Source organism: Eumetopias jubatus, unplaced genomic scaffold (genome assembly GCF_037043125.1).
Source record: "Eumetopias jubatus isolate StellerSeaLion01/CBP00866 unplaced genomic scaffold, mEumJub1_p1.0 scaffold_6, whole genome shotgun sequence".
NCBI classification, from domain to species: Eukaryota; Metazoa; Chordata; class Mammalia; order Carnivora; family Otariidae; genus Eumetopias; species Eumetopias jubatus.
The window spans coordinates 108,991,412-109,008,863 of NW_028274812.1; the positions used below are offsets into that span (position 1 = coordinate 108,991,412).

Genomic DNA, 17,452 nt, shown 5'->3' on the forward strand with positions numbered 1-17,452 from the left:
AATGGGGTCCAGGCTCGTAGTGTACATCTTGGGGGGCTATGAGAATCTATGAGTAAGTGTGCCTGTGTCATTTCAACCACGCTCCCTCCACGCCAGGGGCTCTCTGCTCTCCCTGGGGGCACAGGTACTTAAGGGTGGCTCAGGCCTCAAAGAGTCCCTACCTGCCTTGGGTCAGTTCTCTCCTGGCTTTTGGAGATGGGTGGAAAAGCCAGGCCTCTGAAAGGATGAAGTGAAAGGAACCGAGATTGAAAGAAGTAGGGTGGTCTATTTCTACCTAGCTTTCCCCTATAAGTGCTGGGTGGGGAGTGGGGTGGGCCTGGGGAACCCAGAGCAGCCCCAGTGCCTGGACCACCCAGCTGAGCAAGGCTGAAGCTGGAGATGCCCCCAGCAGCTGGAGGTTCCCACAGGGGGCCCCCACCTTCCCGCTGCCCACAGAACCCGCCCTGCAGGGCTCACACTTACTCAATCAAGACCTCTCCTTTCTCAATCTTGCCCTCGATGTGCTGGGGCATCTGGGCAGAGTCGGGCCTAGTTCCTGGGTCTCTCCGTCCTGTAGCCACCCTGTACCCTTCACTCCAGGCACCCTCGCACGGGGACAGGGCAGTATGACCTGGGAGGCCCTACACCTGCCGCTGGTCCTGCTGCTGTTTGCCTCAGGTAAGGGGCCCTCAGGAGGAGGGTGGCTCCAGGGGGACAGGGCAAGGGAGGGAGGGAGGTTGGAGGTGAGTGGATGGTGCAGTGTGCTATGGGAGGGTGGGCCGGGGGGACTGGAGTGCTGTCTGGGGTCATGCTTTGAGGGTGGCTGTGTCTCCTTCCTTAGCCTCACCTGAGAACTTGTTTTCTAGGCTCCTGGGCACAAGTCCAGGAGAATGAGCTGGTGTGGGCGGTTCAGCAGCAGGGGGTCTCTGTGAAATGCCCGTCCACACCCCCGGCAGGTGAGTATGAGAATAAAATCTGGTGTAAGGAAACCAAGCCAGGTTATTGTTTGAAGCTGGTCACCAGCACCAGACCCCAGGTAATGGCTCAAAACCCTCCACATTTTATCTGGGACAACCCTTCTGCTGGCTTCTTCATTGTCATCGTAACAGAAATCACGAAGAAGAGTTCAGGAACCTACTGGTGTGGAATAGACAGAGGTCCTAAAGAGAGCATCTATATTCTCAAGAACATCAGCCTGGTGGTGACTTCAAGTGAGTTCTTTGCGGAGGGCAGGGGCCTTCCTGGGGTGTCCGGGGAAATGAAGCCACTCACCTCCTTCCCCCGCCTCCCTCACCCAATCCTACGACTTCCGTGCTCTCTCCCACTGGGGGCAGTTAGGTCCCTAGTTCCCATATTCGGGCCATCACCTCTATCCTTGGGTATTCTCTCCCAACAGGTATAAGCTAATTTGGGGCCCACTGGGTATAGCTCCCCAGTTCACATGATGGCTCAGACACAATCTCACCCACTGATCCCCAGAACTGGCCACCCCATGGAGGTACAGGGCATCTGTGTGGGGCCCTGTGGCCTAGGTCACCCCCTGACTGGACATGCTGGTTGTTCAGGACCTGGGTCCAAGGCAAGACTAGAAGGGTCTCGAGACTCTGATGGTGAAGAGGCCAGACCTTTGGGACAAGAGGTCTGTGCCCTCTCCACAGGAATGCTCTTGACTCTCCCTGCCCTTGGGGGTTTGGGGACCCAGTATGAGGCTTCTCTCTCAGCCCAGGCCTCTCCCGGCCCCTGCCTCTCTCTTTCCACCAGCTCTGAGAAGTTCCGTGTCCTTAGACCGCAGTCAGCTCTGGCCTGGGGGTGCCCCGGGGGCTGGCTCTGGCCACTCCCCCTCTTCCTGTCAGGCTTTGGGGGCTGACTTCTTCTCTGGGGACTCTAGGCCTTCTCTGTTGTCATCAATCACACTTGCTTTTCTAGTGACAACTGGTTCAACCTTCATCAGTGACTCTGATTACTGGTAGGTCTGGGGTCTCACCTAAAGGGAGGGGGCTGGGAAGCTGATGACTTGTGTGGACTCTAAGTCAGGAGATCAGGGGGACATAGAGGTCTGAAAGGGGCTCCAAGGTCTCAGCTCAGAGCTGGGCTAGGTTGGCAAGGATGAAGGAGTGGCTCTAAACTTCCCCCATGATGGAGCAGAAATAGCTACATACCAGGAATGCAAGAACTTCTATTAGTGCTGATTCACAGGCAAGAGAAATGAGGTCTGTCCAGAGTCACTCAGCTACTTCAGGGCGGTGGCAAGACCAGGATCCAGGCCTTCTGTCCTCTGGTCCAGGGCTCCTGTGGGGTTCAGACATTCTCCAGGGGCACCTCTGAGTAGTCCCCTCCCTGGTTTGCCTATTACAGATCTGGGGGCTCTCTCCCTCTGCTTTTTCTTCTGCTCCCTATCCATTGGAGCTGTGGCATGCCCTGATAGTGTCACCCAGAGAAATGACAACTCTGATCATTTCTTTTCTCCTTTCCAACCTCTCCCTCCACCTCAGTTTCCTGGGTTCTCATGATTTTGTTCCGGGTGATCCCCGTGGCTGACCCCATTGAGTTCAGGGTGGGGCTGGCCCATAAACCGGCTCCAGCCCCATGCTGAGTTCAGGGGCTGCTCTCCGCAGCCTGGGATCCTCCCCTCCTTCTTCCCCCTTCTCCCATAGTTTTTTGGGCAGCACTTCTGTGATGCTGTTGTGTGCATTCCTCGTGACCAAGATCTTGGCTTTGACAGCCCTCCTCCTGTTTCTGACCTACAGAGCCCAGGTGAGTGGGGCCTGGGCTGGCTTGGGGGCCAGGGGAGTGCGGGAAACTTCTCTCCTGGGAGACAGGTACCGCAGGACAGAAGTAGCCAGGAGTCACACAGGGGGCATTGTATCCTTTGTAAGTTAGACCAACTTAAATGTTCTTTTACCTCGCCCGTCTCTGCACACGCATTTGGTTGTTATAAGCCACCATTTTCTTGGACATTCAAACTCATGCCCTTGGGTCATGTCCACCCACAGCAGCTAGGTTGTCCAGTTTTGAGGCCAGCCTCAGGCATCCTTCTTAAGTGACCCTCAGGTGTGCACACAGAGGTACCAGACACATGTGCACACATGCACAGGTATTCATTCCCTCTGTCAGAGACCACACCTACCCAGCCTGAAGTCCCTTCTAAGGGTCCCCCTCCCACCACCACCAAGACTTCAGCTCACACTCTAGAGCTCCCATCCCAAGACTTTGTCTCATTCTGTCCTGAAGAGGGAAGCGTGGGCAGGGAGAAGAAGCTGAGGATCTGACAAGAAGGAGAGACTTCAGGAATGGAAAGGGGATGGGGCCGGAAGTGGGTCGGATGAAAGAGGGGAGGAACAGCCAGTGAGTGTGTTTCTGAGCCCCCTTCCCCGCTTCTCAGGTCTCCACCAGGACCATGGGAGTAGCAGCAATGGCTGCCCCCAGCCCCACCAGGACCCGAGAGCCCTTGGGCACTCCCCACTGAGCCTGGAGTTCCCCCACCTCCTCCTGCTCCATCAGGACCACTGAGATCTGGAGCCTCCGAGACAAGGCCGTTCCTGTGCCTCTGGAAGACACCTCCCAACACCTAACTCCACCAGCTACACTATGGTGGTGCCTCTCGTCCCAGAGCTGAGGATCCCCATGTTGCCTTCTCTAACGCCATGTCCACAAAGAGGGGACCCACCACCTGGGAGACTCTCCCTGTGCATCCAGGCCACCCGCTCCTACCCAGTGGACCAAACTCAACTGGTAGGCATCCTCCCCCTAATGTGTGCCCTTCCCTCCACTCCAGGGTTTCCTGTTTCTCTGTCAGCTCACAGTTCAGCTGGTCTTCCGATCACCAATGCCCACTGCAGTCAGCTTTGGTTCTTCTTCCTCCCGATAAGGGAAATAGCCTTCCTTCATACCATATACAAATGTAATATTTGATATTTCCAAAAGTGACATAAGTTTTAAAAGTATATGACAATGAAGGAATAATATTTCCATCCTCTATGCCAGATAAAAGGGTTAACAGCTTTAGGACCTAAACATCTTTTTCTTTTAAATAAATAAGCATCAGGCAAATATTTCCACTTTAAAGAGGGCTAAGGATAAGAACAAGTTAACTGTTACAGAATAAAGAACAAATACTATGTATGAACATGTGTCCAAAATGGTAGATAATCAGAGAGATGAGAAATGAAGTGAGACCCCACACTTTGCCTATCAGTTCAAAGAAGATTAAAAACAATTGTAATCATATTCTGTGCTGGAGAGGTGTAGGGAAAAGGGGATTCTCATGAACTGTTGTAAGGACATAATTGATAGCCTCTTCCTGGAGGGGCAATGTGGTGATGAATTAAAAGGCAGAAAATGTAATTTATTCATCCATTCTACTGTTCATGGACATTTGGGTTCTTTCTCCTTTTTGGCTGTTGTGAATAAATCTGCTATGAACATTTAAAAAAAAGGCAGAAAAAAGGAAAACAAACAAAAGAAACATCTGGCTTGTGAAGCGGCAATTCTAAACAATTTTCTAAGTACTTTGACATGTGTGGTGATTGCTGTTGTTTAAAAAAGAAAATAATGGTATGTTCACTATATGTTGGTTTTAAAAAGTGTTTCAATGATACTTGAATAAAAAAATAATAAAAATAAAAAGGCAAATAATTGTACAAGACTTGAAAATCCGAAGCAGTCTCGCACTCTCCCACTCTGTGCCCCCAGCTTCCATTCTCCTGAAGGAATCCACATCGTTTATCTATGTATTCTGATATTTACCTCTTTATTTGTGGAAGAGAAGAAACAAAGCTTATACTGTTCTTTGTTCATTTTCTAGTTTTTGATATTATCCACTAATCTTCCATTAATGAGGATAAGAATTGGGTCATTTCACACATCACTTCCCTACCCACCCCCACATACTGTCTCCCCAAACCACAATATAGTCAAATCACATCTGCCCATAAGAAGGATATGCAGAGGGCACCTGGGTGGCTCAGTCGTTAAGCAGCTGCCTTCGGCTCAGGTCATGATCCCAGGGTCCTGGGATCGAGCCTCGTGTCGGGCTCCCTGCTCTGCAGGAAGCCTGCTTCTCCCTCTCCCACTTCCCCTGCTTGTGTTCCCTCTCTCGCTGTGTCTCTCTCTGTCAAATAAATAAATAAAACCTTAAAAAAAAAAGAAGGATATGCAGATTTTACATTTTGGGACCCTGTAAATACTTGTTTTTCAACCTAGCCATGGAATGAATGTATTATGATTACGTTTTCTTTTCAGTTATAATTTTTGATTATCCCCCAACTTGCCTTATTTTTGTTTGTTTTTTACATATTTGCCATTAATTCATTTGTAAAGTCTCTACCAAAAGTGTAAATTTCATCTGGGAAGTTCAAACACATGAAGTCAGGCATTGGATTCATTCTATTGAGATGCCCGGGACATACTGGTTGTCCTACTGCTGCATTGGTTTCCCTATTCTACTCACCATCTTCTTGGACACTCCCTTGGCTTCCATTGGGTGTTCGATGTGCTCTCTCCTGAATTTCATATCTTTCTCTTTCTGAGTTTATCCTTCTTATTATCCTTTTTTTTTTTAAAAAAAAGACTTTATTTGTTTGACAGAGAGTATAAGCAAGGGGAGTGGCAGGCAGAGGGAGAAGCATGTTGCCGCATGCATTCTTTTCTGTTCCTAAGTCATAGTCCACTGTATGAATATACTGGCGTTTTTATCCATTTATCTGTTGACATTTGTGTTATTTGGCTGTTAGGAATCACGCTGCTGTGATCATTCTTTTTTTTATTTTTTAAACAATTTTTTATTGTTATGTTAATCACCATACATATCATCATTAGTTTTTGATGTAGTGTTCCATGATTCATTGTTTGTGCATAACACCCAGTGCTCCACGCAGAATGTGCCCTCTTTAATACCCATCACCAGGCTAACCCATCCCCCCACCCTCCTCCCCTCTAGAACCCTCAGTTTGTTTTTCAGAGTCCATCGTCTCTCATGGTTCGTCTCCCCCTCCGACTTACTCCCCTTCATTCTTTCCCTCCTGCTATCTTCTTCTTTTTCTTTTTTTTAAACATATGTTGCATTATTTGTTTCAGAAGTACAGATCTGTGATTCAACAGTCTTGCACAATTCACAGCGCTCACCATAGCACATACCCTCCCCAATGTCTATCACCCAGCCACCCCTTCCCTCCCACCCCACCCCCACTCCAGCAACCCTCAGTTTGTGTCCTGAGATTAAGAATTCCTCATATCAGTGAGGTCATATGATACATGTCTTTCTCTGATTGACTTATTTCACTCAGCATAACACCCTCCAGTTCCATCCACGTCGTTGCAAATGGCAAGATCTCATTCCTTTTGATGGCTGCATAATATTCCATTGTGTATATATACCACCTCTTCTTTATCCATTCATCTGTCGATGGACATCTTGGCTTTTTCCACAGTTTGGCTATTGTGGACATTGCTGCTATAAACATTGGGGTGCACGTACCCCTTCGGATCCCTACATTTGTATCTTTGTGGTAAATACCCAGTAGTGCAATTGCTGGTGCTGTGATCATTCTTGAACAAGTCTTTTTATAGACATCCATTCTAATAGTTTGCCAGGGCTGCCAGAATGTTCCTTAACAACAGAAATTTATTTTCTCACAGTTCTGGAAGGTAGACATCTGAGGTCAAGGTGTGCACAGAGTTGGTTTCTTGAGGACTCTCTCCTTGGTTTGTAGATGGCTGTCTTCTCTTCCCTGTGTCTTCATGTGGTTGTTCATCTGCACTTATCTGGGTCCTCATCTCTTCTTACAAGGATACCAGTCATATTAGTTTCCACCCTAATGCCCTCAACTTAACTGTCTCTTTAAGTACCCTAACTCCGAATACAGTCACACTCTGAAGTACAAGGGGTTAGAACGTAAACATATGAATTAGGGGGGACCCAATTCAGCCCATAACATGCATTTTCCTTTCTTTGGATTAAATACATGGATATGGAATTGCTGGGTTATAGGGTAAGAATATGTTTAACTTTATGAGGAATTGCCTGGCAAATTTCCAAGTTATTGTACCATTTTTGCACTCCACCCCACCCCCAACCAACCATTGCATGAGAGTTTCTGATTCCTTTATTTCCTTGCCAACATTTGGCATTGACAGTCTTTTTAATTTTGGCTATTCTAATAGATGCATAGAGAAATCTCACTGTAGTTTGACTTTGCATTTCCCTGATGAGTAATGATGATCAGCATGTCTCTTATGCTTACCAGCCACTACCATATCTTCTCTTAGGAAGTGCTCATTCCCTCATCTGCCTATTTTTATTGGATCATTTTTCTTTTTAGTATTAGATTCTAGGAATCCTTCAAATATTCTGGATATAAATCTTTTTCCAATCTTTGGATTGCGCATATTTTGTCTTAGTCTGTGACTGGCCTATTCATTTTCTTAATGGTGTCTTGGGAGGAACAAACAATTTTCATTTTGATAAAGTCCAATTTTTTCTTTCTTTAATGTTTAATGCTTTCTGAGTCCTGACTAAGAATCTTTGACCACCCCAGTGTTATAACAGCATTTGTAGATGTTTTCTTCTAGAAGCTTTATAGCTTTAGCTTTTATGTTCAGATCTATAATCAATGTCTAGTTTATTCTTGTGTATTGGGGTTCATTTATTTCCGTATGGCTATCCAGTTGTTTCAGGACCATTTGTTGAAAAGATTTTCCTTCTCCGTTGAGTTATTTTAGTGCCTTTATAAAAATGACTTAAATATATAGAGTAGATTTCCTTCTAGACTCTCAATTCCGTTCCACAGATCTATTTATTTGTCTTTTAGCTAATATGATACTCTTTTAATTACTGTTGCTTTATAGTTAGTCTTGGAATCAGGTAGTGCAAGTCCTCCAAGTTTTTTTCACTATTTTTTCCTGGTTATTCTAAGTCCTTTGTTTTTTCATAAAATTTTAGAATCAGCCTATCAATTTCTACAGGAAAATTCTTTTTCAGGCATTGTGTTGAACTTACAGATCATTAGGAGAATGGGCATCTTAACAGTATTGAGTCTTCCAATCCATGAATATAGTATGTCTCTTCATTTATTTGGTTTCTTGGGTTAGTGCTTCATATTTCTCATATTTTCTCTGTTAATTTTCATCTCTTTTTGTCCTTTGGTTCTTCCCCAAGTATTTTGTCAATGTTATCTTCCAATTATTCTATTGAATTATTCTTATTTCTATTATATGTTTAATCGCAAAAGGTACTATTTTTGTTCTCAGAGGACCCTCTTTGTCTAGTATTCTGTTCTAATTTCATGGATGTCTTCTCTGTTATTTTTAAAGATATGATGTATAAGACTTTTAAATTGTTTAATTTAGGCCCCTGTGTTATCTATTTCCCTCATGTTCTTTTGTATATGTTTAAATTTTTGTGGCTTTCTTATATGTATCATTACACATATTTCTTATTATTATTTATATTTTTCTGGGTATTTATAAATTTCTAAGGATGAAAAGTTAGAGAAGAAAGACTGCAGCATAAAAGTGATAGGGAATTCTGTGTGTGTGGGGGGGTTGCTGAATGTTGGATTATACTCTAGAATAGAGTTTCTCAGCTTTGGCACAATAGACATTTTGGGCCAGATAATTCTTTGTTCAGGAGGCTGTCCTATGCATTGTAGGATGTTTAGCAGCATCCCTGGCTTCTACCCACTAGACGTAGGTAGCACCTTCTCCTCAGTTATGACAACCAAACACTTCTCTAAACATTGACAAATTTCTCCTGGGGGGGCAAAATCACCTACAGTTGAGAACCACTGGTCTATATTAATCAGTCAAGAGCCTCTGTTCTTTTTGAAGGACACCCCACTCTCAGTATCTCTAGTACTTTTCTCATAAACTGGTCATTTCCCTTTAAAAATGAATCCCTTTAACATTCCTATTTGGGGTGGGGAGAGTGTATAAGCCCAGCTGCCAATATTCTTGAATCATAGTTGCTGCTATGGTTAAGTAATCATGATATAAAATACAGATTTTCCTTGACCTATGATGGGATTATGCTACAATAAACACATTGTAAGTAAAAAAAATGAATTTAATACACCTAACCTACAGAACATCATCGCTTGGCACTATCTTAAAAGTGCTCAGAACACTAACATTAGCCTACCATTGGGCAAATCATCTAAGATGTAGAAGAAATTTGAAGTGAAACAAACAAACCTTGTGTGCTGATCAAAGGGAAAAAAATCAATGAAAAGAGATCTGCAGCTTATGTTTAGGATAGTCTCCTTCATGCTGAAGTAATAAACAACCCCTAACCTTCAATGGCTTCCCACAGCCAAAAATTATTTTTCTCCTGTGCAATGTCTCCCAAAGGTCCAGGCACACTTTCAGGATACAATTCTCCCAAGGTTAGCTCTGTGTTCCAGGCTGCTTCAATCTTTCAACCCTTCCAAATTAACAAGTGCTTCTACAGCAGGAGAAAAACTGCCAGAAAGATAAGCAATTCAGCACTCCCATCCAGAAGTGACATTTCATTTACAATTCTTTGGGTAAAACAAGTAATATTGCCTTGTCTGGTTCCAAGGGGCCTGGTTGAGAAATATGATTCTCCCAAGTGTCTAGAAATAAAAGTAAACTGAATACTGCTGAATAGTAGTAATGCCAAGGGTATACCTCTAGGCATATCTAGCAAAAATATTTTTTTCTATGATAACTAAGAAAAATCTATAAGCATTAACATTGGAAGGAAGAAAGGGCTAGTGCTAAAGGACTTAATAGCAATTTTGGTTTCAGAGTTTTCTGCCACTACACTAAATGCTAGAAGACAACAAATTATCCTTTCTTGAGAATAGAGGGAAATATTATAAGGATGCCTCATTAAATTGTCCTAATTTTGTAAAGACAACCCAAAGAGTTTTCATATGAAAGAAACTAAGGTACCTTTCTTTGAAAACATAGATTGAAGATTTGCTTCCATTTACTGAGGTAAAAAGTAAAAAATGAAATGAAAAATGAGGCTGCGGTGGTTAAAAATCTGGAATGAGTCAGAAAGCAGTCAGACTATAAAGATTAGCTCAAATAGTTGCTGTAATTCTATGTTCAGTATAAACACAACTTATGTTTGTAATTGTTGCTAGTGTGCAGAAACATAATTGAGTTTTGTATTTTGATCTTATGTTTGGTGACTTGATAATTTCTCTTATTATTTCTAATGATTTATTGTATATATTTTTGGAACTTCTACATAGATAATCATATCACCTGCAAACAATGTGAGTTTTATCACCTGCTTCAGATCCCTATACTTTCTGTTTTTCTTTTCTTTTTTTTTTTAAGAGAGAGCAGATGCACATGTGAGCAGGGAAGGGGGGTAGGAGGGGCAGAGGGAGAGGGAGGAAATCTTTATTTTTTTAAAAGATTTTATTCATTTATTTGAGAGAGAGAGAGAGTGAGAGAGCACAAGTCAGAGGGAGAAGCAGACTCCCCGCTGAGCAGGGAGCCCGATGTGGGGCTCAATCCCAGGACTCTGGGACCATGACCTAAGCCACCCAACCGACCGAGCCACGCAGGTGCCAGGGAGGGAGGGAATCTTAAGCAGGCTCTATGCCCAGCACAGAGCCTGACTTGGGGCCCAATGACTCTGAGATCATGATCCAAGCTGAAACCAAAAGTTGGACACCCAATCAACTGAGCAACCCAGGCCCCCCTCCTATGCCTTCTGTTTTTCTTGTATTAAGGCATAACTTTGGCTTTTCAGCACAAAGATGGCTAGAGGAAAGGAAAATGAGGATGTTTCTCTAGCTCCTGAATTTAAATAGAATAATCTCACATTTCAAGGAAGCACTCCAGCTGTCTATGCCTCTGTGAATTTCAACCACGAGTTATTTGGAAATGTGGTTTTAATTTTTCAAATATCTACTTTTAGTTATATTTTTGTCAGTTATTTTTAATCTAATTTCATTATCATTGCAAAATGTGGTCTGTATTCTGGGGTGTCATGTGCCCAGTCTGTGGTATCCAGATTCCCTTCTGGGTAGAGGTGGTTATTTTACTAAAGCTTTTGCTGGGGTGATAGAAGTCCCAGCATTTAGTGTGAATTTCAGGCAATCTCGGGAAAGAGCTTGGCTTGCTCTTCATGTACTTGCTTCCCATGCAATAAATCATTCTTACTTCCTTTTCTCTGTGACAATTTGTCTTAACTGTAATTTAAATAATTATCTTTTAAAATTTTTATTTTTTATGTTATGATATAATTCAACCCCCAAATTCTTGGCCACATGTCGTAATCTCCTCTCAAGACATTCTGACATATCAGGTATTCTACTGAATTCTTTCCTTTTTTTTTTAAGATTTTATTTATTTGACAGAGAAAGCACAAGAAGAGGGAGAGAGAGGGGGAAGTAGGCTCCCTGCTGAGCAAGGAGCCCAACATGGGACTCAATCCCAGGACCCTGGGATCATGACCCAGGCCAAAGGCAGCCGCTTAACTGACTGAGCCACCCAGTTGTCCCTACTTCTAAAAACTCACTCTTGGAGACTTCTGTTGCCCCCATGTGGATTCGCTACCCTCTGTACCTGGTACACAGCTGTCATTTGGGATCTCTGTCCCTCAGGACCCAGGGGCTTCTCTGTCTCCCCCCACGCCATATTGTTTGTTTCTAGTACCTTTATTTATTTCTTTGTACAGGTGGAGCACAACCCTCAGTGACGACCAGAGAAAGAAGGAAATGAAAAATACATTTTGAGACCATTTATACATAAAATGTCCTTTTTGGGGGGCACCTGGGTGGCTCAGTCAGTTAATCCTCCGATGCTTGATTTCTGCTCAGGTCATGATCTTAGGGTGGTGAGATTGAGCCTGCTCAAGATTCTCTTTCTCCCTCTCCCTCTGTCCCTCCCTACCCTAAAAAAAAGTCCTTCTTCACCTTGACACTAATAGTTTGACTGACCTAATACTCGGAGTTGGAAATCATTTGTCCTCAGAACTCTGAAGGCATTGCTGTATTACCTTCTGGCTTCCACCACAGTTAAAGAGGCTGAAGCCACTGTGATAACTGTGATGAGTGATCTATTGCTTCCACTTTGCTAGTGTGTGTCTTTGTTCCCAGCATCCTCCAGTGCCACAGTGAGGACGTTCAGAGTGTGTCTACTTCCATCCATTTGTTCCCTGCAGTGAGTGGCCCTTGCAATCTAGAAATTCACTGGAAAACTTCTTGAATTTGATCATGAATGATTTCCTCCTCTGTTTTCTCTGTCTTTCTAGAATGTCTATTTATTTATTCAATTTTTTAAATTAAAAAAAATTCCATTATGGTTAACATAACAGTGTCATATTAGTTTTACATGTACAACACAGTCTAGAACTTCTTTTTTTTTTTTAAAGATTTTATTTATGAGAGAGAGCATGAGTGGGGGGGAAGGGCAGAGAGAGAGGGACAAACAGACTCCCCACTGAGTACAGAGCAGGGTGTGGGGCTTAATCCCAGAACCCTGCAATCATGACCTGAGAGCCAAAGTCAGATGCTTAACCAACTGAGCCCCTCAAGGGCTCCTGGAGTTTGATTTTTAGGTTGTTGCTGGTCTAGTCAAGCTTTTAATTATTTTATGATCAATTTCAAAATTTTATGTTTTTCTAGAAATGTATCCATTTTTTTAGAGGTTGGGAGGGGCAGAGGGAGAGAGAGAATCTTAAGCAGACTCCACACCCAGCGTGTGAGCCCAATGCGGGGCTTGATCTTGCAACCCTGAGATCACGACCTGAGTTGAAATCAAGAGTCAGGTGTTTAACTGAGCCACCAAGGCAGCCCTGGAAATGGATCCATTTTAAGTTATCAAATTTATTGGCAGATGATTATTCATAACACTTTTATTTAAAAAAATCTCTTTTGGGTCTCCAGGTATTTCTCATTTGTTTTCTTCCTTTTTTTTCAATACTTTTTTTAAATTAACATATAATGTACTATTTGTTTCAGGGGTACAGGTCTGTGATTTCATCAGTCTTACAGGATTCACAGTGCTCACCATAGTACCTACCCTCCCCAATGTCCATCACCCAGCCACCCCATCCCTCCCACCCCCACCACTCCAGCATAAGAGACTCTTAATCTCAGGAAACAAACTGAGGGTTGCTGGAGTGTTTTCTTCCTTTTATATTTGCACTTCTTAACTTTTCTCTTGATTAGTCTTGCTGGAAATTTATATATCTTATTTTTTTTTTCTTCCAAGAAAAGCATTTTATTGTTCATCTCTCTCTTGCTCTCATTCCTGCACTTAATTGACTTCTGCTTGTCTTGCCTAGGATTATCTTAGCTATTCTAACAGATATGTTCCAAACTTGCAGAGAATAAAAGTTGATTTCTTACTCATCTCAGAAACCAACAGGTGGTCGGGGGCAGCTCAGGGAGCCAGGATTTCTTCATCTCATGGCTCTGCTGTCCTGAGTCTTCAGTGTCCTTTGCTTCAGGCAATGGATGGCACAGAGGAAGGGTGGCACATGGAGGGTCTATAGCCAGGTCTGGAACAGATCTGGACCAGTGCACATAGCTTCTGCCTCCATTTCCTGGGCAAAAATGGGGTCTACCTGAACGTCCGGGAAAACAAGAAAATAGGCTTCAGTGAGCACAGTGCAGTTCTGCCTCTCTGCCTTCACCTCTGTCATTTCTTCTTTCTTACTGTTTGGGGTTTGCTGAAAGATGGTGTCAGTTACATTCCCCACCTCCACCCCCACCCCAACAACCAATGAGGGTGGGCTTTCTCTCAGTGTCCTCACAGTGTCTATCATTCCTTTTATTTTTGTCAATCTAATGGTAGAACAAATATATCCCCTTGTCATTTTGATTTGCAGTTTTTTGATTACTAGCTATGTTGAACAATTTCACATTTCCTTTTTGCCCATTTGTATTTCTTATCTTATGAATTTCTCACTGATGTCTTAGATCTCTCTTCTATATATAGGGATATAACTATCTTTCTAGTTGATTTCAAATTATCTTTCTAGTTGACTTCTTACATATTTCATGTAACAATCCTTTGAATATTATATGTTCACATGTAGACCTTTTTTCTTAGTTTGTCTTTTTATTTTGTGTTGTAATTTTATTTTATAATTTTTTATACTGTCGGTTCATGCTAACAAAGTTCTGTTTTATTACCAGCTTAAGTACATGTTTCATGTAATTTTCTTCTGGGACTTTTCTAACTAGTACCAGACTCTCCTCTAAGTCCTTTCAAAAGGTTAATTCATATAATCCTTAGAAATACCTTGTGAAGGAGTCACTGGTGTTAAACATTTTTGGAGATGAAAAATCTAATTCTAACTAGTGTCTTTCTAGAAAAAAAATATAGTTAAAAATCAAGCCAATAACTGGGGCTACCCTAAACTCCTCTCTCATTCTTTAATGGCCAATCCATGAGTGAACCCTATTGTTTCTCCTTAACAAGTTTAAATGGTCACTTGCCATCACCTTTATGAGGCCACCATCATTTCTCACCTAGATTTTTGCAATAACTTCCCGGCTGATTTCTCTGCATTTACCATTGCTTCCCTACAGTGCATTGTCCATACAAGAGGAATAATCCTTTGAAACTGTAGATCAGCTCCAAACCTTTCAATGGCTTCCCTTCTCAGAGTGAAAGACAAATTCATAAAATGGTCCACAAGGTCCCCTGAGATCCAGGCTGTTCCTCTCCCTGACCCCCTCCCTTAATACTCTTCCTTTCCAACTTTTTTCTGAGGACCCTCAACTCTTTGCTGTTTACTGACCACACTCTCACCTCCACATTTGTGTACTTTTTATCCCTCCACTTTAATGTTATTCTTCCAGAACAGTAGATGCTTTGTTCCTTCCCTGCTTTTATGCCTTTGCTTAAATGTCTCCCTATCAGTGAAGACTTCTCTGCCCCCCAGTATGAAACAAAATTTCCCCACTCCCAGACAGACGTCACCCTCTGATCAGTCAAGGTGAGTTTGGGAAAGTGGAAACATCTTGAATTATTTGGGATTATGGGAATTATAGGGTACAGACCTTGCACATTGGTGAGATCTGGGCAACAAATCTGTAAGGTGGACTTGACAGCTGGTCCTAGGCTGCAGTCACTGTAAGTCAGTGGGGTGGATGACTGAAAGTAAAGTTGGATTTGAAGGAAGGGAGAGTGAAGACAGATGGAGACCCAGAGGGCAAAGCGGAGCCTGCCACTGCATCTCATTGCCCTCCAACCTCAGCAGTGAGGGCAGACTGCAGGAGGAGCCTCAGCCTCTGGCCCAGGACTCTAGAGGTTGAATCACAGCCAGGAGCTGCCCTACACCAAACAGGTGAGTCCAACAACAAGGCACCTGCGCTGCAGTGGCACCAACACCAGCCTTCAGGGCACCACGACTGCAGCTTCAGTTCTGCTTCCAAATCCCATGCAGGTTGTTCTTATGGAAAGCCGTAACCTGGAGCCATTGAGGGAAATGAATTCTAAGAAATACAGTTCCAGCTTATCTGAGTTGATAACAGTATAAACCAGTACACCTTCCCTATATCCACCATCCTCCTCTTTTTCCTCTTTAGCACTTGTCACCATGTGACACTTGGTCTATTTATTTGTTTGCCTACATTCCTCCAAAGGAATGTAAACTCTCTGAGGACAGGGCTATGTTCATCTTGTTTATTTTGGTATCCCCAGCCCTAGAACAGTGTTTGACATATAATGGTAGGTAGTAAGTATTTCCGGATCTGGAATTTATTCAGTAGTATGTGTCAGACTCTGCTCTAAGTCCTTTCAAAAGGTTAATTCATATAATCCTTAGAAATACCCTGTGAAGGAGTCACTGGTGTTAAGCATTTTTGGAGATGAAAAATCTAAGACTTATAGAGGTTTTGCAACTTAATTCAGATGGCTCATGAAAGATGGAGTTGAACTATAAACCTAGATGGTGGGGCTCTAGAAGAATAAGACTGTGTGATTTAAGTGGCATGAAAACCAAAATTCAGTAGAAGTATATATTACTCTTCTCCCATTTCATTCATTTATTTTTAATACAGTAGGAAAATAGTAAAAACTAATGAAGCAAAATTTACTTGTGAACTACTTAAAGTTATACCCAACAGAAGTAGTACCCAAGTATTTGCAAAAATCTTCAGAAGAGCTACAATCATAATACTATGTAGAAAGCCACTCTATTTGTTAAATATGTTTCTCAGAATCACTTCTCAATAAGTAAATTGATCTTGAAGGGAGTAGGGGATCAACTTTAGCTAAACTGGGATGCCTGGGTGGCTCAGCTGGTTAAGTGTCTGCCTTCAGCTCAGGTCATGATCCCAGGGTCCTGGGATTGGGTCCTATATCAGGTTCCCTGCTCAGCGGGGAGTCTGCTTCTCTTTCTGCCCCACCCCCCACTCGTGGTCTCTCTCTCTCTCTCTCTCAAAAAAAAAACTTTAGCTAAGCTGCTCTGCTCTTGGGAACCTGGATGGCCTCTCTCAGAAGCCATGTGACTCCAAGGTGTCCCCACACCCCTCTTAAGACTGGAGGTACCTGGGAAAAGGAATGCCCATGAGTCTTCAAATGTGGCTTGGGACACTCACACTTAATCTTGTGAGGATGGCCTGACTCTGTGGGACACTCACCAAAGTGGAGGCCAAGCCTGGAAGACAGTGGTGGTCCTCTCAAGGGTTCATCTTCCCAATGACCAGAGAGCATGGCACAGACCCCAGGAGAGCTCATGATCACTGAGAGCTCCTCTGTCAGCTTTCCCTGTTAGTCAGTCAGACTCCCGGAGGTTACCACCCTGACTCAGGACCAAAGGCATCTTCTCTAGCAGCTCACATACATCCTGACCTCATGTTTTCATTCTCTCAGTTTTACAGAAAAGTCCCACAAACTCAACCCACTCCCTGGGGACTTCAAGCAGTGTTATGTTCAAGGCATTGAGAGTAAGGATATACAAACACCCTCACACGTATACCACATACTGACTCATGCATGCCCACACACACTGTACACAGATGCATACACATACTTAAGGTCTAAACACATATGCACATTCATGTGTACACACATCCATAAGGCTCTTTCCAGATACACATATTAATACTATATTCTTTGCTCTTTGTTATATTCTCTTCTATTGCTATTTCCACATGTGGGGTTGAATCACATAATGGGACAAACATGCATGGCTGACCTTTGCATGGTGAGATTGCAAAGCCAGAATGAATGGAGCATTCTCCAAAATCTTTACAGGTTTTCACTCTTTTGTCGATCATATGCTATTTTCATAAAAGAGAAGAAAAAGTGATAGTGTTGAAAAAGGGTTGGGTCACTTTACAGAGAAAGAAAGACATACCAAAGAGCTAGAAACTGATTCTGGAAGCATTCAGGCATTATGGGGACTTGTTTAAAATTAAATGCACTTAAAAAAATAACAGGACTTTTGGTATCCAAGGAGTTTGGAAGGAGTTTGGAAGTTGTCATGAATCTTAACAAGTAAAATTCTTGAACAAACTGAAATATCAACAAT

The 17,452-nt window shown here is 43.1% G+C and overlaps 1 protein-coding gene across 4 annotated transcripts; it reads left to right on the top strand.

Moving 5' to 3' along the window:
* Positions 1 to 494: 494 nt before the first annotated feature.
* LOC114204551 (natural cytotoxicity triggering receptor 2-like) lies at positions 495 to 4,624 on the top strand. Of its 4 annotated transcripts, XM_028097777.2 has the most exons (6): positions 495 to 657; positions 846 to 935; positions 1,089 to 1,190; positions 1,906 to 1,945; positions 2,595 to 2,733; positions 3,362 to 4,624. In XM_028097777.2, the coding sequence occupies exons 1-6, from the start codon at positions 606 to 608 to the stop codon at positions 3,443 to 3,445; spliced, it is 507 nt and encodes a 168-aa protein (XP_027953578.1). In that variant the 5' UTR covers positions 495 to 605; the 3' UTR covers positions 3,446 to 4,624. The 4 variants fall into 4 exon arrangements, 3 of the variants coding, with proteins under 3 accessions (XP_027953578.1, XP_027953576.1, XP_027953577.1); XM_028097775.2 differs by having other exon boundaries at positions 846 to 1,190; XM_028097776.2 differs by having other exon boundaries at positions 846 to 1,190; positions 2,634 to 2,733.
* Positions 4,625 to 17,452: the final 12,828 nt, after the last annotated feature.

Excerpts from the sequence above, each read along its gene's own strand:
- LOC114204551 (XM_028097775.2), top strand. The coding sequence starts at position 606 with ATGACCTGGGAGGCCCTACACCTGCCGCTGGTCCTGCTGCTGTTTGCC. Across the intron at positions 1,191-1,905 it reads CAGCCTGGTGGTGACTTCAA|TGACAACTGGTTCAACCTTC; the intron begins GTGAGTTCTTTG and ends TTGCTTTTCTAG. Across the intron at positions 1,946-2,594 it reads ATCAGTGACTCTGATTACTG|CCTGGGATCCTCCCCTCCTT; the intron begins GTAGGTCTGGGG and ends TGCTCTCCGCAG.